The 23857-nt window shown below is 47.0% G+C and overlaps 1 protein-coding gene across 1 annotated transcript in view; it reads right to left on the bottom strand.

Annotated features, from left to right (window-relative positions):
• GCOM1 (GCOM1, MYZAP-POLR2M combined locus) overlaps positions 1 to 23857 on the bottom strand; it is a 220859-nt gene that overhangs the window by 19601 nt on the left and 177401 nt on the right. The window contains exon 14 of the mRNA XM_040342756.1: positions 6498 to 7262. Coding sequence (XP_040198690.1) covers positions 6498 to 7262 — 765 coding nt within the window. The remainder of the gene's footprint in view (positions 1 to 6497; positions 7263 to 23857) is intronic.

Here is a 23857-nt window from a genome sequence, read left to right as displayed (position 1 = left end):
CTTAGGTTTGCGAACCAAGTTCTTTTTGGCCACCATGGTGCTATCAGAAGAATCTGGCCTGGAGACCTGCTGAGTTTCTGAAGAACTCGCGGAATGAGCGCCACCGGCGGGAAGGCATAGGCCAGTCCGAAGCGCCAGGTCTGGGATAGCGCATCCAGACCTTCCGACTGTAGTTCCCAGGAAATCGAGAAATACCTTTCTACCTTCCTGTTTAGTCTGTTGGCAAACAGGTCTATTTCCGGTTCTCCGAAATACTGGACCAGGTGTTGAAAAACCTCTGGGTTCAGTTCCCATTCCTCCTCCCTCAACCTGTGACGGCTGAGGAAGTCTGCTTCTGTATTGCTCGTCCCCTTTATGTATATGGCTGAGATAGAGAGTACTCTTTCTTCTGCCCATATCAGGATTTCCTTGGAAAGTTCTAGTAGGGGACTGGACCTGGTCCCTCCCTGGTGACCTAGGTACGCTACTACTGTAGAGTTGTCTGAGCTTACTTGGACTTCTCTGCCTCTGATGTCTTCCTGGAAGGCTATTAGGGCTTCCCCCACTGCTCTGAGTTCTCTGTAGTTGGATGACCTGCGAGCTAGTGAGCTGTCCCATTGCCCCTGAGCTTTTTTCCCCTCCAGGTGGGCGCCCCACCCCCAGGAACTGGCATCCGTGGTAACCTTCACTGGGTTCCACTGAGCCCATGGTCGCCCTTCCCTCAGGTTTTGGGGAGATGTCCACCACTCCAGGGAGGTCAGAACCTGGGGGGTGAGTAGTATTTCCTGATATAAGGACTCTTTCTTTTTGTCCCATGAGGACAGGAAGAAGAAGTGTAATGTCCTTGCATGAAGCTGAGCCCAAACTACCGCTGGGATGCTTGCTGACATCAGGCCTAGGACTCTCAGAACATTCCTTCTGGAGAGTCTGGGGTTTTTGATAAGGTTCCCAACTGCTGAGGCTAGTTTTAAAACTTTTTCTTCTGGTAAGAAAAGTCTCTGCTGCCTGGTGTCTACTACGTATCCCAGGAAGGTCTTGACCTGTTCTGGTTTGAGGGAGGATTTTTCTTTGTTGATTATCCACCCTAGGCTCTCCAGGAGTGCCATTGCTTTGTTGGCATCCAGCGTGACTTGTGCGGCTGATTTTCCTGAAATCAGCAAGTCGTCTAAATAGGGTATAAGGGATATGCCCTGAAGGTGCAGGTATGCCACCGCTTCTGCTAGGATTTTTGTAAAAATCCTTGGGCTGGAGGTTAGCCCGAATGGTAGTGCTCTGAACTGCCAGTGGAAGGTTTCTCCTTCCACTATGACCGCAAACCTCAGATATACCTGGTGATCCACGTGGATTGGCACGTGAAGATAGGCATCTTTGAGATCTAGGGTCACCAAGAAGGCTTCCTTCATGAGGTTCTTTCTTACCGAATAAATACTTTCCATGGTAAACTTTTTGTATTCCAGAAACTTGTTCAGGTTTCTCAAGTTTACTATTAGACGGTATTTTCCGGAGGGTTTTCGCACTACGAAAATATGGGAATAAAATCCCTGGTACTGCTGAGCTTTTGGTACTGGTACTACCACTAGTTGTTTGGCTAACTCCTGTATGCCCTCCAAGAGGGCAGACCTTTTCAGGGTATCCCTGGGAAGGTGAGTAATGGTGATCATGGTGGGGGGTGTAGCCAGAAATTCTAGGCGATAGCCTTTTTGAATTATTTGGCGGATGTAATGACTGTTCGAAATTCTCTCCCATATAGGGAGGAATTGAGACAGTCGACCCCCCACTCTGACTTCGGCGTCACTTGGACGGTTTGTCGCTGGGTTTTGGAGGAGGGAAAAAGGAGGTTGTTCTTCCTGTTCCCTTTGCCAAAGTTCCAACGCCTAAAAGGTTCCTTTTTGGCTTTCTGTCTACCCTGCCCCTGGGGGCCTCGAAAAGTTTTCTTGAAACCTTCTTTTTTGGGTTTTGGGTTTCTGGGAATTTTTTACCTTTTTCTGATGACCTAGCAAGGACATCATCCAGGTCTTTACCAAACAACAGGGAACCTTGGAAGGGGATGCCACAGAGTTTTCCCTTGGATGTAGCATCTCCCTCCCAAGCCTTGATCCAAACTGCCCTCCTAGTAGAGTTAATGAGGGCTGCTGTCTTGGCTGCTGCCCTTGCAGATTCCGTAGCTGCATCTGCCAGGTAAGCAATCGCCTTCCTTCCCACTGTAAGTGACTCAACTACCTCCTCAGCCTCCGAATTCTGGGCGAGGTGGTCGGTGAGTGTCTCTACCCAAACATCTGTATTCCTAGCTACACATGCTGCTGCTAAGGCTGGGCTTAGTGCTGCCGCATTGGCCTCCCAGGCTTTTCTAAGGAGAGATTCTGCTCTACGGTCCATCACATCCTTGATGTTACCCGCATCCTCAAAGGAGAGATCAGATAATTTAGTGACTTGCGACAAAGCCGCATCAAGTCTAGGAAGCTTAAAGAAGACTTCCTCATCTTCCTGGGAGAAGGGGAATCTTCTTTTCCAGGTTTTTTGTTTGATTATTCTCCTTTCAGGGTCTCTCCACTCCTGAAGGACTAACTCCTTGAGGGATTTGTGCAGGGGGAATACTTTAGATTGAGAGTCGCTCAGGCCCCTATAAACTTTATCTTGTGCTGAGGTAGGTTTAGGGGTCTCAGGAATTTCCTCTGTGGCGTAGATTGCCTGGAGGAGACTCTCTAGATCTTCTACAGCAAAGAGGTGTTTTCTTGGACGTGTGTCTTCCTGAGACTGACTAATGGAGTCTCCATCTACCTCTCCTGAGCTGTGCCTAGACCTAGGTAGACTGACTACCTCACTTTCTTCACCGTCTGCTTCCCCCAGAGGGGGAATTTGTGAAGGTGTAAAGAAAACACTTGGGCCCCTAGAAAAGGGGGTCTCCTGAGAGGAAGTGCCTTCCTTAGGGGTAAGTTCCTCCGTTTCGGTCTGTGACGACTGCCCGGCTGCCTCCCGGAAGGCCTTAACTGTTGCTAACATTTCTGTTTGCATGGATGAGAGAAAACTCTTCATCATGGCAGCAGCCTCCTTTCCTGCCAGCATATTAATACATTTATAGCAGAAAGGTCTTGTGTAGGATTTGGGGAGCTTCTCTCTACAATTCCCACACTTTTTAGAGGAACTATGCCCTGTAGCGGAAGGAGACTGAACTGAGGCCTCCTGGGGTCCGCTGGGGGTTTCTGAAAGACATAAAATGTACATTTAAATTGTCTTTTCCCAAGACTGCTGGCTGTACTGGGGAGGGGAGGAAGTGGACGAGAAGGGACCAGATCCTGCTCCGGTCGTTCCCTAAAAGTTTGGGAACTCTCACCGCTTCCCTCCTCCCTTTCCAGGGGGATTGGTACTTACCGCCCCCCGACCTGGATCTGCCAGCGGTCGTGTCGGTCTTTCCGTCCTCTTCCATGAGGAGGGTGACTCGGTCCTGGCTGTCGGTACTCCTGTACTGGTCACCGCAAGCCGACCCGTCCACCGCCCACGCCCACGCCGTCTCCACGTTCCGCTGGGAACTTCCGGGTTACGCCGTCTGGAACCGCCCACTTCCTGTGATGCAGTTCCTGTCTCAGAACGAGGCCTGGAGCGCGGCGTTTTTGCGTCTGGAGACCCAGGAAACGGCGATTCGAATGATGGTGGATTCGATAGCACACAGTGATGGCTCACCTCCCCGCAGCTCAGAGCACTGGTGCTTACATAGGGCGACCTGTGAGTTTGGACCGAAGTCTACAGGTAAGTTCAGCCCTCCCCGGCCTCCCTTAGACCTGTCTCAGAGGGGTACCTTCGACCCTCCCCGGTCTCTAGGTTTCCATTAACAAAACAAACGTGTCGCTGTGTTGGAGAAACACAATCAATACTGAGGAGCAAGGGGAAGGGCGGGGCCTTTTAAACTGTCATGTGATTGTGTTTCCTGCAGGAGGAGCCATCATCTCTCGGGTGCCGTCCTGGAAGGTGGTAGGAGAAAATGCTAATTTCTTTATATCCTAGTTACATTAACACAATAGGAGGTTCAACCTTAACACAGTTTCATTTTAAATTGATACTAAAGTAATTTTTTTCCCCATTTAAAAATAACAAACATGTTATACTTACCTGCTCTGTGTAGTGGTTTTGCACAGAGCAGCCCAGATCCTCCTCTTCTCGGGTCCCTGGCTGAAGCACCTGGCCCCTCCCTCCTGCCCCCACAGCATGCTGCATGTTATGGGGGCACCAAAGCCAAGCCGCTGCTCAGTGAGTAAATTCAGAGATGGCTCTACAGTCTACAGCAGGGGTCTCAAACTCAAATTACCTGAGGGCCACAAGACAAGTTTTCATATGCCATGGGGGGCCGCATGCAAACTTTCAAACTTCAAAAACAACAGTACTGGTGTCAGCGAACACATTATTAACCCCCAGCACTGGTGTCAGCGAGCGCATTATTACCACCAGCACTGGTGTAAGTCAGGGTTTGACAGATTTGCTTGGAATCTAGGAGCCAGCTAAAATAGTTAGGAGCCAGAAAACGCACCCCGTCCCGACGAGCTTGCTCGCAGAAGCGAACACATACGTGAGCAGCGCCCGCATATGTAAACGGTGTTCAAACCACACATGTGAGGTATCGCCGCGATTGGTAGAGAGAGCAATAATTCTAGCTCCTCTGTAACTTAAAACATGCAACCTGTAGATTTTTTTAAACGTCGCCTATGAAGATTTTAAAAGGGTAAAAAAGTTTGTCGGCATTCCACAAGCGGACACAATTTTGAAGCGTGACATGTTGGGTATGAATTTACTCGGCGTAACATTATCTTTCATAATATTAAAAAAAATGGGGATAACTTTACTGTTGTCTTATTTTTTAATTAAAAAAAGTGTAATTTTTTTCCTAAAAAAGTGCGCTTGTAAGACCGCTGCGCAAATACGGCGTAGCAGTAAGTATTGCAACGATCGCTATTTTATTCTCTAGGGTGTTAGGATAAAAAATATATATAATGTTTGGGGGTTTTCTTTAGAGGGAAGAATATGGCAGTGAAAATAGTGTAAAATGACATTAGAATTGCTGTTTAACTTGTAATGCTTAACTTGTAATACCAACGGCCACCACCAGATGGCGCCAGCTCACATCTGGTGGTAATAACTTGTAATACCAACGGCTCACCACCAGATGGCTCCAGCTCAAAAAAAAAAAAAAAAAAAAAATTTTTTTTTTTTTTTTTTTTGCTCCCCTCACTTCCACCCTGCCTGAGGGCCATTTATAACTGGTCCGCGGGCCGCAAATGGCCCGCGGGCCGGTACTTTGAGACCACTGGTCTACAGGGTCTCTTTCTCCTCATTGGCTCACCTCACACAGCAGCTCCTGCTGCTGTCAATCACAGGAGAACGTAAGATGCTTGCCATTGGGGGTACCTAGCAGAGGGGGGGGGGGGGAGCCTAAAAAAGAAGAGGATCAGGGCTGCACTATGCAAAAAAAAAAAAAAAAAAAACATTAAAACAGAAAAGGTAAGGTAAAATTGTGTGTTATTTTTTTAATTCTTTCCTTTAGATTCATTTTAAATCACCCAATGCACTTGCTTTGTACCAATTAGAAAAGTTACAGTGTCAGCATCCCTTTGGATTAGCTTTTTGGGGTATCTCATCAAAACTGAATTTATGCTGCAAATGATGCCTAAAATGTCTTGTATCTTAGTGTAGACTTCTGGGAAAATTACACAAGCAGGAAAATTACATTTCTGATGGTGTATTGTACACCAACTGCGTACAGAAGGCCTTGAGAAGAGTGTGTGGGTATTATATATTAGTAGAGGACTTGTGCTGAAAGCTGGGGGGGGGGGGGGGGAACCCCTCTTATCCCAGTTTTCCCATAAACAGCAACTGTAATAGAGGGCTCCGGACAGTAAGGGCTTGTTTACAATCAAAGTTTGGGGGCGGTAAAACCTCATAGGTGAGCCCTGTTTTTACTCACGCCCAATCACACGCCCTTTAACTGTAGTGGGCAGGGGTGTACACATGTTGCTGCCGTAGCAAGAAATTATACACCCTGTCACGCTTGGCAGGTATAGTGCATGCCAAGCATAAACCCATTCAAGTGAATAGAGCTGCTCTGCAAATTTGTACATCCTCAGCTGCTGCCTCTGCAGCTAAAGGGCGTAAGGACGAACGTATGTGATGTGGGCGCAGCGCAGTTTTGTGTGGCTTGGAGTGTGGACAGGGACAAGGGGGTCCCATGATCTCCTATTACCCAGGGGTCCTATGGGTTGTCAGTATGCCCCTGGTTGCAGGTTTTTTTGCCACTCTTGTGGGTAAAAATAAATACAATATATTTTTTTCCACAAAAGTGGCAAAAAAAAAAAAAACACACACACACAACACTACATATATTTGTTGGAATCTACTATAATATGGAAAGATTTTAGTATGCTGTTCTTGCCACTTTTTTTTTTTTTAGAACTTGCAACTCTTTAGACACATCATATGCATATCCTGCATAATTACAGTATATGTCTCCAATTATATAGCAGCATTTCATATACCTGTTTGTTTGGAACTTTTCCTTTCGATAAACTGGGCTCTTCGCTCTCTTCTCTATAACATCCAGGAAATGTGACTGCGTTGTATAAGGGTTTGAAGGGTTTTTTGGTTGGTTTGATGAATCATCACTTCCCCTCTCAGCACTACCATTGATGCTGATCATCTTCAAGCTATCTGCCAAATCATCAGTTGCACCAGCATCATTTTTAGCAGTCTTTTGATTCCTATCCTCATGTACTGGGAGGCTACCCGCATCTACAATAGTTTTACGGCTCATTTCAGACAAAGCATCCGCTGTAAAAGGGGAAACGGTTGTATCCGCATCAGATCGGTCTTCTTCATGTAATGAATACTTTGATAATGAAGGGCTACTTGTGTCTTTATAAGACGGATTCTCTGTCTTGGATAAATTTTCCACTGGCAGTGAAGAATTTTCTGTATTTTCATTGGTTTTACATTCTGCTTCAGATGGGGTAGCAAATGTACCTGTATTAGGTTTGTTCTTTCTTTCAGATACATTAGCAGGACTGTTTGAGCTGGTATTTTGCAGAGTCTCAGCTGGCAATGCCAATGTCTTTTTATCCATCGGCCAGGATATTTGGGCTTTCCCTTTGATTTCATTCTGCTTTTCTTCAAATTCCAATTTGATTTTTGAAAGCAAGTCCAATGTCTTTTGTGTTCTTTTGTGCTCTTCAATGGCAGCTCTCACTTTTTCTGTGTAATCCAGAATTTTCTTTCCTCGGTCCGGCAACCGGGCAATAAAATTCCTGCAGAAAGGAAGATAAAATAATTTACAACAAAATCTGCTGCAATTAAGGTTTCTAGCAGTTTTCATACCATATTTGTTATAGTTTTCAAAGATCTGTTCAGTTTCCCACTTTTGCAAATCTACTTTTACTAAACAGTTACCTTTTACATTGTTTTCTAAAGCAGACTTTTTGTGTTTTTCTCTAAGTGCCGGTTCACACTACCGCGACTTGGGATCCGACTTGTGTCGCCCCAAGTCGTGCGACATGAGAAATTCAATTGAGGTGAATAGAGCCGTCTTAATGTACACTACTGAAGTCGCTCCAACTTCAGAAAAGGTTCCTGTACTACTTCAAGGTGACTTCTAGGCAACTTGTACCCATAGATTTCAATGGAAGTTGCCTCCAAAGTCGGATCTCTGTCTTAACTGAAGCAACTTTACAGGAAGAAAAAATTGTTTTCTCAGGCAAACCCCTCCCTCCCACAGAGCGACTTGAAGTCGTGGTGTAAGTCGCTCCAAGTCGCGCTGAAGTCGCCTCGCAAAGTTGCGCTGGAAGTCGTGTTGCCCCTGTGTGAATCGGCACTTAGGCTGGGTTCCCACGGCAGTGGCTCAGTCCGGTGCGTCTCCCAGCAGGAGTCCGGTGCATCTCCATTCCCGATTTCCGCAATATTTTGGGCTGCATTCAGGCCTGAAACGGACCAAAAGACACACAGGACATCTGTGCAATTCGCACCGGAGTCGCTGCCGAAATGTGTGAACGTGCTCCATAGAGAGCCGAGCACAATCTCCTGCTGTGCGAATTGGTTACCTGCATCCAATTTGCACTCGTGTGAACCCAGCTTCAGAGATTTTTAACAATAGAAATTGTGTTCTTCAAATAATGCAATCTTAGTTTCATCTGACCACTTTAAATGCACCTTGAAAATTCTGAGGCCATATGGGAAAAAGGTGTTATGGTCAGATGAGACTAAAATGTAATTATTTGGCCTCAACACCAAACGATAGGTCTGGCTGAAAACCAATACAGCTCACCATCCAAAGAACACCATTCCTTCAGTAAAGATTGGAGGTGGTTTCTCTGCAGCAAGGACTAGAGCACTTGTCAGGATAGAAGGAAGATGGATGGGGCAAAATACATTCAAATTCGTGAGAAAAATCTGCTGCCTTCTGCCAGAAAGTTGTCAATGGGAAGTAGGTTTACCTTCCAACGTGACAATGACCCAAAGCACAAAGCAAAATGACCACACAGCAGTTGAAGGAGAAAATGGTGAAAGTCCTTGCATGGCCTAGTCTGAGCCTGCAGTCCACAAGCAGTCACCAAATCTAAAGCGGTTGTAAACCCGCATATACATTTATTTTTTTACACCTGCAAGGCAAAAGCAATAATGAGCTAGTATGCACCGCATATTAGCTTATTCTGAAATACTTACCTCGGAACGAGGTGTAGGGAACTTACCTGGTCCACGCCGAGCCGAGCGTGTCTTCCGGGTATCGCCGCTCCAGCGCTGTGATTGGCTGTAGCGGCGATGACGTCACTCCCGCTCATACGCGCGGGAGATTTCATTCCGGCCGAGGATTTCAGCCGAAGATCCCCCCTGCACATGCGCCGCTGCAATCAGCGGCGCATTGCGAGGGGGAATATCTCCTAAACCGTACAGGTTTAGGAGATATTCTTTATACCTACAGGTAAGCCTTATTATAGGCTTACCTGTAGGCAAAAGTCAAAAATGTGGGTTTACAACCACTTAAACTGAACTTGAGCAGTTCTGCAAATATGTAGTGGGCAAATATTGCAAAGTCTAGATGTGCAAAGTTAGTAGAGACATATCCCAACAGAATAGAGGCTACAATTAAAAGTAAAAGGCGGTTCAACAAAATACTGACATTCGGGGGTGATCCTTTCTCCAACTCAGGGATTCTTTTTTTTAATCACATGTTGGGGTTATATTTCACTCCAAAAACCGGTTCACACTACCACGACCTGGGGGGCGACTTGTGTTCCCCCGAGTCGCGCGACATGTTAGTCAATGAGAGCCGTCTTAATGCACATTACTGAAGTCGCTCCGACTACAGGAAAGGTTCTTGTACTACTTCAAGGCGACTTGTACCCATTGATTTCAATGGAAGTCGCCTCTAAGTCGGATCCCCTGTCTTAACTGAAGCAACTTTACAGGAAGAGAAACTATTTTTCTCAGGCAAACCCCTCCCATCCACAGAGCTGATTACTGTTTGATTGGCCACTGGCAAAGTCGCCTATCCTGGAGGCGACTTGAAGTCGCCTTGTAAGTCGCGCTGAAGTCGCCTCACAAAGTCGCGCCCAGAGTTGTGTTGCCCCTGTGTGAACCGGCGCATCGAGGCCTATGGGTAGGGGTGCAACGGATCAAAAAACTCACGGTTCGGATCGTTCCTCGGATCAGGAGTCACGGATCGGATCATTTTTCGGATCGGGGAAAAAAAAAAAATCTCCCCCACTGTAATATCAACATCCCCCCCCCCCACCAACTATAGTACCCCCTCGGTGCAGACACCCCCCCCTTCTCTTAGTACAGAGACCCCCCCCTCCTCTCAGTACAGTGACCCCCCCTTCTCAGGACAGTGCCCCCCCCTTCTCAGGACAGTGACCCCCCCCCCCTTCTCAGGACAGTGACCCCCCCCCCTTCTCAGGACAGTGACCCCCCCCCCTTCTCAGGACAGTGACCCCCCCCCCCCCTTCTCAGGACAGTGACCCCCCCCAGCTAGTACCGACAGACGAGCGGCATGTGTCCCACGAGTGCGGGCTCCTCCTCTGTGGGTGTAAACAGAGGAGGGCCGCTGCCGGGTGTACCAAGATGGCCGCGGCTCCGGAGCTAGGCCGAAGCCGCGGTCTTTCCTAATGTTACGGCGGCGGCTCCGGAGCTAGGCCAAAGCCGCGGCCTTTCCTAGCGTTATGGTCGCGGCTCCGGAGGTAGGCCGAAGCCGCGGCCATAACATTAGTAAAGGCTGCGGCCTAGTTCCAGAGCCGCCGCCGTAACATTAGGAAAGGCCGCGGCTTCGGCCTAGCTCCGGAGCCGTGGCAATCCACGGATCACAGTGTGTTCCGATCCGAAGGGGGTGACCCGTTCGGATCACGGATCAACTGTGATCCGTTGCACCCCTACCTATGGGTAACTGACTTTGTTTTGTACCATTTTGTACTTTTAAGAATTTTAATAAATAAATAAGTTGTACTAGTAAAATGCAGCTGGATAAAACAAAAACCGTGTCTGTCTGATTTTAAAGGGGGGGCATGATTATTTTCTATACCCGCTATATATATATATATATATATATATATATATACACTGCTCAAAAAAAAATGTACGCTTTTAGAACACATCAATTCACAATGGGGAAAAATCTCATGCTGGATATCTATACTGATATGGACTGGGTAATGTATTAGGAATGAGAGGATGGCACATCATCTGATGGAAATGAAAACGATCAACCTAAAGAGGGCTGAATTCGAAAACACCCCAAAAATCTGCAAATTTTATTGCAGAAACTCAAAATGGTACTCAGTAGTTTGTATGCATGCCTGACAACATCAGGGCATGCTCCTAATGAGGTGACGGATGGTGTCCTGGGTTATTTCCTCCCAGATCTGGACCAGAGCATCACTGAGCTCCTGAACAAACTGAGGTGCAACCTGGCGGTGTCAGATGGACCGAAACATATTGTCCCAGAGGCGTTCTATTGGATTTGGGCCAAGCGAGCGTGGGGGCCATTCAATGGTATTATTTCCTTCATCCTTCCGGCACTGGCTGCATGCTCTCGCCACATGAGGCCGGGCATTGTTGTGCATCAGGAGGAACCTGGGACCCACTGCACCAGCGTGGGGTCTGACAATGGGTCCAAGGATTTAATCCGGATACCTAATGGCAGTCAGGGTGCCATTGTGTAACCTGTAGAGGTCTGTGCGTCGCTCCATGGATATGCCTCCCCAGACCATCACTGACCCACCACCAAACCGGTCATGCTGAACGATGTTACAAGCAGCATAAAGTTCTCGGCTTCTCCAGGCCCTTTCACGTCTGTCACATATGCTCAGGGTGAACCTGCTCTCATCTGTGAAAAGCATGGGGCACCAGTGGCAAACTTGCCAATTCTGGTGTTCAATGGCAAATTATGTATTTAATCACCTCTGCGGTTTTTATTTTTTTGCTAAACTAATAAAAAAAGACAGAAAATTTTGAAAAAAAATGTTTTTTCTTTGTTTTTGTTATAAAATGTTGTAAATAAGTATGTTTTCTCCTTCACTGATGGGTACTGATAAGGTGGCATTGATGGGTACTACCTTTGGGCACTGATATATTTCACTTATAGGCATCACTGATGTCACTGGCAGGCATTTTGCATTGGCACTGATTAGCAGCTGCCTGGGCACCGATTGGCAGCTCCCTGGTGGTCTAGCGTGGCATACCTGGGGGCCATCACTGGTGGTCCAGGGTGGGCATCCAAGGGGGGGGGGGGGGGGGCTGCACTGATAAACAATCAGCGCAGAACCCACCTGTCAGGAGAGCAGCCGATCGGCTCTCCTCTACTCGCGTCTGTCAGACGCAAGTGAGGAAAAGCAGATCAACAGCTATCATGTTTTCAATCGTGATCAGACGTAATTGGACACAGCTGATCACATGGTAAAGAGTCTCTGTCAGAGACTCTTTACCTAGATCGGAGTTGCAGTGTGTCAGACTATTATTATTGTTATTTATTGGATATTTATTATAGCAAAAAGTAAAAAATTTTGTTTGTTTTTTTCAAATTTGTCGCTCTATTTTTGTTTATAGCGCAAAAAATAAAAAACGCAGAGGTGATCAAATACCACCAAAATAAAGCTCTATTTGTGGGGAAAAAAGGACGCCAATTTTGTTTGGGAGCCACGTCGCACAACCGCGCAATTGTCATTGAAAGTTCACCTGGGCAGGAAGGGGGTATATGTGCCCAGTAAGCAAGTGGTTAACTTGAATGGGTGGCTCTTGGTGGGCAGTACCACCAGGTGGTACAATTCCTGCCATGGCATTGCAGCATGTGTATACCCCCAGTCTCAGCGGCAAAAGAGGGAGAGTGTTTATGGGGCGTTTTTTGAGCTGCAGGGTTTTACTGCCCCTCAAGCACAACAGTGTAGCCCCATTCAAGTGAATCGGCGGGCGGTGCTGCCCCCTGAGCACTAGGGGTATAATACCTGTGGCAGAGCACGTTTTCATACGTCTCCTCGCCATGTTGGGGGGGGGATTAAACGGCTCGTATTTCTGGATATGTTACCAGAACAGGAATGTGTGAATGCAGCCTTAGGGATGCAGGGTAGGCAGGTGTAGACTTATTGGGACTCATTTAACCCACTTTACATGGATACATGACTCTGACTACCCCCCTAGTACTCATGGGCTCCTTGACTGACTCCACTCACACATAAGAATAAACGGAGGGTGCAGTGAGCATGCGCAGGACAGAGGTCCAGAGAGGAACACTGAGGGGACACGGTGGTGGTCTCTGTATATATGTGCTTCCCGCGCTTCTCACATCTTACCGGTTACCGAGGATCTTCTCCTGTCTCAGCAGGATCTCCATCAGTTCCTCCACAGTTTTCCCGACAACATCCCCCACCGTCCCGGTCTTCCCGCCACCCCCGGGAGAAGTCATCGTTTTCCCCCCGCCGGGCAATGTACCGCCCGTATCCCTTCACCTACGGCTTGGGCGCCGCCATAACAACGCGTCACATTCAAAACCGGAAAACTTTATTCACAGCGACACACGGGCACCATACACTGCACCCACAAGAATTGCTTCACCGTACACAGAACGAGTCACGGCCCGCTCATGTGAATGACAGAACACTTCCGCTTATGAGGGAAAACCCACCGGCGTATGTAATAAATGCCCATGTTATCACTGCGCATGCGTGACGTGAATGCTGTCATCCTCCAGTGTGGCTCATGTGTCTGTTTTGTTTATATCTGAGGGACTGTGTAAAAATACATTCACTTTCTGGATTCCATTCTCCTCGGTTAGGACAGTGCTGGAGTCTGTTTATTGTGTATACATCCATATAATGGTGGCTGTATACAAATCAATAAATTATTCATTTATTTTCCAATAAATTTCTCTAGGTGTAACCAATCTATGGCTGACCATACAATTAGGTCTCGGTCATACAGGAATACTATAGTGCAGTGATGGTGAACCTTGGTACCCCAGATGTTTTGGAACTACATTTTCCATGATGCTCACGCACTGTGCAGTGTAGGTGAGCATCATGGGGAATGTAGTTCCAAAACATCTTGGGTGCCGATGTTCACCATCACTGATATAGTGTATGGCCGTGCGGGGACCATGTTGGCCTTCACACTGATGTACAGGCATGCCCGGACTGGCCACAGGGCACATGTCTTAAAGCGGTAGTAAAGTCTTCTTTTTCACTTTTACCTACAGGTAAGCCTATAATAAGGCTTACCTGTAAGTAAAAAGAATATCTCCTAAACCTGTACATTTTAGGAGATATTCCCTTTGCATGCGCTCTGAGTGCCCGGCTAAAGGTCCGGCAAACTCTGCCCGACTTTGCCGGATAAAAGTCTCCTGCGCGCAGGAGTGACGACATCGCGGCTCCAGCCACTCAGCGCCAGAGCCGCGATACCTGGAAGACACGCTGAGGGAAAATGTCAGCTCCCTCAGAGTGGACCGAGATCACCCGCCGACGCCTCGTTTTAAGGTAAGTATTTCATAATGAGCTAGTATACGATGTACACTAGCTCATTATGCCTTTTGCCTTACAGGTCTAAAAAATAAAAAAATCTACAGGTTTACAACTACTTTAACCACTTCCCGCCCGGCCTATGGCCGATTTACGTCCGGGAAGTGGTTTTGAAATCCTGACTGGACGTCCATGGACGTCCTGCAGGATTTCATGCCGTGCGCGCCCGTGGGGGCGCGGCAATCGGTGATGCGGGGTGTCAGTCTGACACCCTGCATCTCCGATCTCGGTAAAGAGCCTCCGGCGGAGACTCTTTACCACGTGATCAGCCGTGTCCAATCATGGCTGATCACGATGTAAACAGGAAGAGCGGTTTATGGCTCTTCCTCACTCGCGTCTGACAGACGCGAGTATAGGAGAGCCGATCGGCGGCTCTCCTGACAGGGGGGGTTCGCGCTGATTGTTTATCAGCGCAGCCCCCCCTCGGATCGCCACACTGGACCACCAGGGAAGCCCACCCTGGACCACCAGGGAAGGGCAAAAAAATAAAAAAGCCTTAAAAAAAAAAAGCATTAAAAAAAAAAAAGATGCCCATGGCAACATGGGAAAATCAGTGCTGCCCCACAGTGTCTATCAGTGCCACCCCACAGTGTCCATCAGTGCCACCCACAGTGCCCATCCATGCCCAGTGCCCACCTATCAGTGCCCATCTGTGCCACCCATAAGTATCCATCAGTGCCACCCATAAGTGCTGCCCATCTGTGCCGCCTATGTGTGCCCATCAGTGCCGCCTATGTGTGCCCATCAGTGCCGCCTATGTGTGCCCATCAGTGCCGCCTATGTGTGCCCATCAGTGCCGCCTATGAGTGCCCATCAGTGCCGCATACCAGCGCCACCAATCAGTGCCACCTCAGCTGTGCCCGTCAGTACTACCTCATCGATGTCCATCAGTGCCATCTCATCAGTGCCCGTAATTGAAAGAGAAAACTTACTTATTTACAAAAAAATTAACAGAAAAAAATAAAAACTTAATTTTTTTTCAAAATTTTCAGTCTTTTTTTAGTTGTTGCGCAAAAAAAAAAATCGCAGAGGTGATCAAATACCACCAAAAGAAAGCTCTATTTGTGGGGAAAAAAGGACGCCAATTTTGTTTGGGTACAGTGTAGCATGACCGCGCAATTACCATTCAAAGTGCGACAGTGCTGAAAGCTGAAAATTGGCTTGGGCGGGAAGGTGCGTAAGTGCCTGGTATGGAAGTGGTTAACAAGAGCTGCTAATGTAGCGACAGGACACCGGTACTGGTCCGTGGCCTGATGATATCCAGGAGGAAAACAGTAACCGTGGTCGCAGCTCACCTCCTGCTATGTCGCCCCACCAAAAATGTCATCCTATCAGCAGATCCGGAGGAGCTGGGTATCTGCACAGAAAGCGGGAGTCTCTTCATATTAACAGAGGGTAATCTAGAACCGGCAGCCCCTCCCCCCCGCCCTGCTGATAGGATGATGCTGCAGATTACCCTTCCTGCTCTATTGGGGTGCATCAGTTATCCTTGCTGGTGTTGATCCATCAGCTGCCCTTTGCAGTTGCAGACTCACTTTTCAGCCATTGTAGGATGACCATACCTCCCAACTTTTTCAAACAGGAATGAGGGACACCTATCAGCAAAATAATGCAGGCAAAGGACACAGCCCCTTGTCACGCCCCCTTAAAGGAGAATTGTACAAAAAAAACAAGATTGGTTTAACCCACAAGTGTTTTTTTTTACCACTACTATTCCTTTATATTGGCTCTTGGAATTTACAAATGCAGCAATTTAGAAATCAGATTAAAGGTTTAGTGCTGGAAAACACTTTTTGATATATAAAAAGTGCATTTTTTATCCAACTTTATAGATCAGAGGGACAAATGAGGAGGAAAGCGGGACAGAGGGACATTGCTCCAAATCAGGGACAGACCCTGAAGGTTAGAGACAGTTGGGAGCTCTAGGATGACCTATGGTGACCATGACCCTGCTCTCATTGAGTATGCGCTATATGTTAAATTCTAGTTACCTGAGCTGTAGTTTAGCTCAGAATAATTATACGAAATTGTTGGTTCTGTTTCAGTTCACCTGGGTTGCACAATTTTCCCCTTGACGGTGGGTGTCGCTGTTACCACAAGTCAAGGTTGGAAAGGCAGCAGGCTGGATGCATTGGGTATCTCTTTCCCAGAAGTAGCTCAGGGGGCATTCTGGGGAGGGGTACTTAAGGGACAGATGCCGTTTTGGCGGGGTTCGTCTTCTGATCCTGATCTGAGGGCCCTCCTGGCCTCAGGAATGTGTGAGCTGTTTCGTAGCGTCGGGGCCAGCTGGTCCGAGGCCTGGCAACTGAGAGTAGGCCCAGGAGTTTCTGTAGCAGCAGTACACTCGTGAATCTTCGGGCAGTCTCGGCGCCTCTCGCACTGACGTCCTGAGCGTACAGGATGTCAGCGCGACAGTTGCCGAGCCTGCCGATACCCGCTTTCCCTCGGCGCCTCTCGCACTGACGTCCTGAGCGTACAGGATGTCAGCGCGACAGTTGCCGAGCCTGCCCGAAGATTCACGAGTGTACTGCGCTCGGTATATGCCGGCGCAGTATTCAAACTCGTGGCGGGAAACGAGCGGGGAGGACGCCGCAGAAGGACGCCGGACCCGCCGAAGAGGACACCCGACCCGCCGAAGAGGACACCCGACCCGCCGAAGAGGACACCCGACCCGCCGAAGACACCCGAAGCCGCAGAAGGACGCCGGACCCGACGAGGCCGCCGATGGACCCCGCGCAAGACACCAAAACTGTAAGTACAAAAAAACAAAAAAACTTTTTTTCCACAGGATTGGGGGCCACTTTAGGGGTGCGCGGTATACGCGGGAGCGCGTTATACCGCGATAAATACGGTAGGTAACTTTATTGTCAGCAGAGAGCGGACTTCTGACAGCTCTCTGCTGAAAACAGGTCACAGGAGTGCAAAACCAATTGCACTCCTGTGACCTATAGGAGAAGCCCAGCCAAACAAGCTATGGTTGGACCTATCCTTTAACCACTTAAGACCCGGACCTTTAGGCAGGTAAAGGACCTGGCCAGTTTTTGCGATTCGGCATTGCGTCGCTTTAACTGACAATTGCGCGGACGTGCGACGTGGCTCCCAAACAAAATTGGGGTCCTTTTTTTCCCACAAATAGAGCTTTCTTTTGGTGGTATTTGATCACCTCTGCGGTTTTTATTTTTTTTGCGCTATAAACAAAAATAGAGGTATGGCCAAAGCTTTTTTGACCATACTTCTCTTCTGGGGCACAGACTTGGTTTTGCACACCTGTGAACCAGAAGCAGCCAACAGCAGTCTAAAGTCTGCTGTCAGCTGACTTCACAGAGCCACTCCAGGTTCTGGAAGGTTCCCGGTCATATTGTCGGGATCCACCCAGATGCTTGATTGGCAGCTGACTCAGCCTCTTAGCACACCACTGAGAGAGCCTGAGCCAGCCGCTTCTGTCCTCTCCCCAGCCTATCGCGCTCCAGTGAGCGCTGAAAGGGCAGCGCAGAGAGCAGTGATTGACAGTCACCACTCTCTGCTCAGAGCTGACTGAGAACTGAGCAATCAGTGGTCAAGTGATCGCTCAGTTCTCAGTCTTAAGCCTTGTACATACGTACGGGTTTCCCGTACTTTTTACTGCCGGGAAAGCCGAGAACCTGCTCGGTCAGTCTTTTCCCCTACACGCGGCCGGGTTTCCCAACAGGAAAACTGCCATGAGAGTTTTGGTCGGAAATCCCGGGCTTGTGTATGCTCCCCTGCAGGCTTTTCCCATAGGAAAACTGTCGGGTTAAAAATCGCTGGGAATCCCGGCAGGAAAAAGGGAAACATGTTCTAATTTTTCCCGCCGTGATTCCCGGTGGTTTTCCTGTCGGGTAAACTGCCATGGAGCATACACATGGCCAGTTTTCCTGGCCAAAAGCTGTCATGGCAGTTTTCCCGACAGGAAAATAGGCATGTGTACGAGGCTTTAGAGTCGGCAGGGGACAGCTGCAGCACCACATTGATGCTGAAGCATGAAGGTGAGTACGGATCTTCGTTTTTTTGGATTCCAATACTTCTTTAACCACTTCCCGACCTCCTCATGTACATATACGTCAGCAGAATGTCACGGACAGGCACATGTACGTACCTGTACGTCCTCTGCTAGACGTGGGTGGGGGGTCCGATCGGGACCCCCCCCCCCCCGGTACATGCGGAGGTCGGGTCCGCTCGGGGAGCGATCCGGGACGACGGCGCGGCTATTTGTTTTTAGCCGCTCCGGAGCTGAAGAACGGGGAGAGCCGTGTGTAAACACGGCTTCCCCGTGCTTCACTGTGGCGGCGCATCGATCGAGTGATCACTTTTATAGGGAAGACTCGATCGATGGTGTCAGTCCTACAGTCACACCCCCCTACACTAGTAAACACACACACAGTGATCCCTAAATGTTACAGCGCCCCCTGTGTTTAACTCCCAAACTGCAACTGTCATTTTCACAATAAAGAATGCAATTTAAATGCATTTTTTGCTGTGAAAATTACAATGGTCCCAAAAATGTATCAAAATTGTCCGAAGTGTCCGCCATAATGTCGCCGTCACGAAAAAAATCGCTGATCGCCGCCATTAGTAGTAAAAAAAAAAAAAAAATGCAAAAAAACTATCCCCTATTTTGTAAACGCTATAAATTTTGCGCAAACCAACCGATAAACGATTATTGCGATTTTTTTTACCAAAAATAGGTAGAAGAATACGTATCGGCCTAAACTGAGGAAAAAAAATGTATATATGTTTTTGGGGGATATTTATTACAGCAAAAAGTAAAAAATATTGAATTTTTTTCAAAATTGTCGCTCTATTTTTGTTTATAGCGCAAAAAATAAAAACCGCAGAGGTGATCAAATACCACCAAAAGAAAGCTCCATTTGTGGGCAAAAACGGACGCCAATTTTGTTTGGGAGCCACGTCGCACGACCGCGCAATTGTCTGTTAAAGCGACGCAGTCCCGAACTGTAAAAATCCCTTGGATCTTTAGGTAGCAATATGGTCCGGGGCTTAAGTGGTTAATTTTGGTTTTCATGCATTTCCTATTCCTAATCACAAGGGGGCAGAATTACTCTACCAAATCATATGAACAGACATGAAACAGCAGCTTTGAAGAAGGACATAGTCACACTGTATTCAACAGAGGAAATCCCCAGTTTTCTGTCCTTTCACTTTTTTTGTAGTTTCTCTTTCGCCTATTAAGAAAAAAGACCATATAGCGGTTTCTTAGGTTATCCTCCTCACAGTTAGGTTTGTTCTTTCCATTGGCTGGTCCTTTCCACGTTCAAAAACATATCCCTTACTGGCATACGTTATTTGACAGCCATTTGGCACTCTTGCACTTTGTATTTTGTGTACATTTTCTATGTCTGACATGTGTTTTCTTGTATGATATTTAACCTGTTATGAGATGTTGCTACTGTTTTCTTATGCACTTTGCTTTGTTGGATACTTGCATATGTCCCAACATTTTGAGATGGCAATGAGGTGCAACTACTAGCAAATGTGTGAAGGCATATGACACGCCCCCTGGCTGCCACACCCCGTGAAAGGATAATTAACCAAAAAAAGGTTAATTAAATCCACAGGGTATTTTTTTACCACAACTATTTCTTTATATTGGCTCTTTTTAAAATTAACAAATGCAGCCATTTAGAATTTGGATGAAAGGTTTAGCACTGGGAAATCAGACCAAAATGAGGGGGAAAGAGGGACATTGCTCCAAATCAGGGACAATTGAGAGATAGGTTACTTATATAAATAAAAAAATATTTTTTGAAATTTCTGTTTTTGTCGCAGAATTAAGGCAGAACTTTCCTTGGAATGTGGAAATTGATTTGTTTTGCTACTTAACAGTTTTATAAAATGGTTAAACATTTAATCAGTGGTGGCTGGTGTTTTTCATTGGGGGTGGGGGCGATGGCACCCACATAGATCCCCCCCCCCCCCCCCCAATCTAGATTCCAGGCAGGCAAGGCTCCTACGGACGGTGGGCGGGCATCTCCTCCTCCTCCTCTGCATCACAGCAACTTACGCCGTACGTCTCATCCCTCTTACTCCTAGGATCGCCTGTCCTTTTAGCCAATTGGGTGGCTGGTCTCAAAACCCACTTCCTGATTGGCTGGAAGGAGAATTAGTGTGAGAATAGCTAATATTCATTCGCTATTGTCACACAACTGGGTGGGCACGGAGCGTAGTGCTCTGTGCCCCGAGCCATTCCTTTTTTGAAGCCTATTAGAGCCTCTGGCTCTAATTATGTGCTTCAACCCCCCCCCCCCACACACACACACTGAAATCCATGCATCCAGAACCCTGCATGTAGATTAGGGGGCCAGAAGCACCCAAATGAATGGGCCGTCACTGCATTTAATATGCCTAAAGCTACACAAAAACAATGATGAAAGGTATACCGCTTAACCACTTGAGACCCGCGCTATTGACAAAAGATGTCAACAGCGCGGCTCTCAAGTGCCAAGTGGACGTCTTTAGACGTCCTTTTATGTGCATTACCCGCGCGCGCCTCTGGGGGGCGCGCAGCGGGTAAACACTGTCCCGGCGTATCGCTGAAGAGCCGATGCGTGTACCTGGCGGCCGCGATGTCCGCCGGGTACACGCGATCATCGGGAACACAGCAGGTGACAGCAGGGACGTGGAGCTCTGTGTGTAAACACAGAGCGCCACGTGCTGTCAGAGGAGACCGATCTGTGTCCCTTGTACATAGGGACACAGCATCGGTCACCTCCCCCAGTCACCCCCCTCCCCCCACACAGTTAGAACACACCCAGGATACACATTTAACCCCTTCCTCACCCCCTAGTGTTAACCCCTTCCCTGCCAGTCACATTTATACAGTAATTAGTGCATTTTTATAGCACTGATCGCTGTATAAATGTGAATGGTCCCAAATTTGTGTCAAAAGTGTCCGATACGTCTGCCGCAATATCGCAGTCCCAATAAAAATCGCAGATCGCCACCATTACGAGTAAAAAAAAAAAAAAAATCATAATTCTGTTCCCCATTTTGTAGGCGCTATAACTTTTGCGCAAACCAGTCGCTTATTGCGTTTTTTTTTTTTTTTTTTTTTTACAAAAATATGTCGAAAAATACGTATCGGTCTTAACTGAGAATTTTTTTTTTTTTTTTTTTTTTAAATTGGGAGATTTATTATAGCAACAAGTAAAAAATATATATATTTTTTTTAAATTGTCGCTCTTTTTTTGTTTATAGCGCAAAAAATAAAAACCGCAGAGGTGATCAAATACCACCAAAATAAAGCTCTATTTGTGGGGAAAAAAAGGACGTCAATTTTGTTTGGGAGCCACTTCACACGACCGCGCAAATGTCAGTTAAAGCGACGCAGTGCCGGAAGCTGAAATTTCGCCTGGGCAGGAAGGGGGTTTATGTGCCCAGTAAGCAAGTGGTTAAAGAAGACAACTCCCCTGCCGCTCTGCTGTTTCTGCACATAAGATAGGTGTTGGCCCTGCATGCATCAGAGACATGTAGAACAAGAAAATTAAGAGGGGCAAACACTGCTTACATCCCCTTTATTGATTCCAAATATAGAATCGACAGTCCATACTGCAAATGGTAGTAGAAAAACAGATATACAGTGCCTTGAAAAACTATTCATACCCCTTGAAATTTTCCACATTTTGTCATGTTACAACCAAAAACACAAATGTATTTTATTGGGATTTTATGTGATAGACCAACACAAAGTGGCAAATAATTGTTAAGTGGAAAGGAAATGATAAATGGTTTTCATTTTTTTTTTTTTTTATAAATATGTGAAAAGTGTGGCGTGCATTTGTATTCAGCCGCCTTTACTCTGATAGCCCTAACTAAAATCTAGTGGAACCAATTGCCTTCAGAAGTCACCTAATTAGTAAATAGAGTCTACCTGTGTGTAATTTAATCTCAGTATAAATACAGCTGTTCTGTGAAGCCCTCAGAGGTTTGTTAGAGAACCTTAGTGAACAAACAGTATCATGAAGGCGATTGTGAAAAGAAATTATAACATTCTATAAAGTTCCTATCCTGAAGAACAACCGGGAGTGATCTTCAACTTTTTAATCAGCTACATTTTTAACTCACCAGAATTCCAGTTTGCTAAATTATGGGAACAACAAATCCAGGAAACATCCTAAATCCCCTCATGGTAAGTGCCAAACTCTGAGGAGCTTTAAACTGGAACTCGGGATTCATCTAAAAATTAAAAGAATCATTTTGTGTAATACTGTTGCAAATTAACTGTAAGGCTCCTTCCACACGGGGACGAATACGCTTGCAGCAGTCCACCAGCTCAGCAGGAGGTCTCTCAGTTGATCTCCACTAAGCCGGCGGATGGCAGGTCCCTCTCTGCTCACTGAGCGGGGAGGGGCTTGTCGAGCGCCGCTGTCTCCTATGGAGAAATCGGACGAAAACGGACAGCATGTCTCACCCGATCCGATCTGCCATGGATGGATGGCGACGTATCGCCATCAGTCTGATTTTAGCAGATCAGATGTAAGCGGATATGTCACCGCTGACATCTGATGCTCCATAGACCTGTATGGAGCGGCCGTTCAGGTCCGCCGAAAAAACTGACAGGCGGACCTAAATGGTTCGACCATGTGAAAGGGGCCTAAAGGATTAATACCCATGCATCTATTGCCACTCTATGTGAGACAAAGTGTCCACCGATCACCAGCCTCCACTCACAAGCAATCCGCACTCATGGACGTAAATGCTGCCAGCTGACTGTGCAGCAATAAAGATTATGTGGATGGAAATTGTAGACAACAAGTTAGGATAGCCTTGATTCTACTTTATAAATCATCCAGAGGGCAATATTTATCAAACATCATAGGAAATAAATAAATGAGGAGTAATTCTTGACCATTCCTCCTTACAAAACTGTTTCAGTTCAGCAATATTCTTGGGATCTCTGGTGTGAATCACTTTCTTGAGGTCATGCCACAGCATCTCAATCAGGTTGAGGTCAGGACTCTGACTGGGCCACTCCAGAAGGCGTATTTTCTTCTGTTTAAGCCATTCTGTTGTTGATGTACTTCGATGCTTTGGGTCGTTGTCTTGTTGCAACACTCATCTTCTGTTGAGCTTCAGCTAGTGGACAGATGGCCTTAAGTTCATTTTTCCTTCGATGATAGCAATCCGTCCAGGCCCTGACGCAGCAAAGCAGCCCCAAACCATGATGCCCCCACCACCATACTTCACAGTTGGGATGAGGTTTTGATGTTGGTGTGCTGTGCCTCTTTTTCTTCACACATAGTGTTGTGTTTTTCTTCCAAACAACTCAACTTTGGTTTCATCTGTCCACAGAATATTTTGCCAGTACTGCTGTGGAACATCCAGGTGCTCTTGTCCAAATTGTAAACGTGCAGCAATGTTTTTTTTGGACAGTAGTGGTTACCTCTGTGGTATCCTCCCATGAAATACACTCTTGTTTAGTGTTTTACGTATCTTAGATTCACTAACAGGGATGTTAGCATATGCCAGAGACTTTTGTAAGTCTTTAGCTGACACTCTAGGATTCTTCTTCACCTCATTGAGCAGTCTGCACTGTGCTCTTGCAGTCATCTTTACAGGACGGCCACTCCTAGGGAGAGTAACAGCAGTGCTGAACTTTCTCCATTTATAGACAATTTGTCTTACCGTGGACTGATGAACAGCAAGGCTTTTGGAGATACTTTTATAGCCCTTTCCAGCTTTATGCAGGTCAACAATTCTTAATCGTGGGTCTTCTGAGAGCTCTTTTGTTCGAGGCATCATTCACATCAGGCAATGTTTCTTGTGAAAGCAAACCCAGAACTGATGTGTGTTTTTTATAGGGCAGGGCAGCT

The sequence above is a fragment of the Rana temporaria genome, chromosome 3 (assembly GCF_905171775.1).
Source record: "Rana temporaria chromosome 3, aRanTem1.1, whole genome shotgun sequence".
In the NCBI taxonomy this organism is placed as follows: Eukaryota; Metazoa; Chordata; class Amphibia; order Anura; family Ranidae; genus Rana; species Rana temporaria.
The sequence above is the reverse complement of the archived record's forward strand: the minus strand, read 5'-3'. Positions and strand labels throughout refer to the sequence as shown.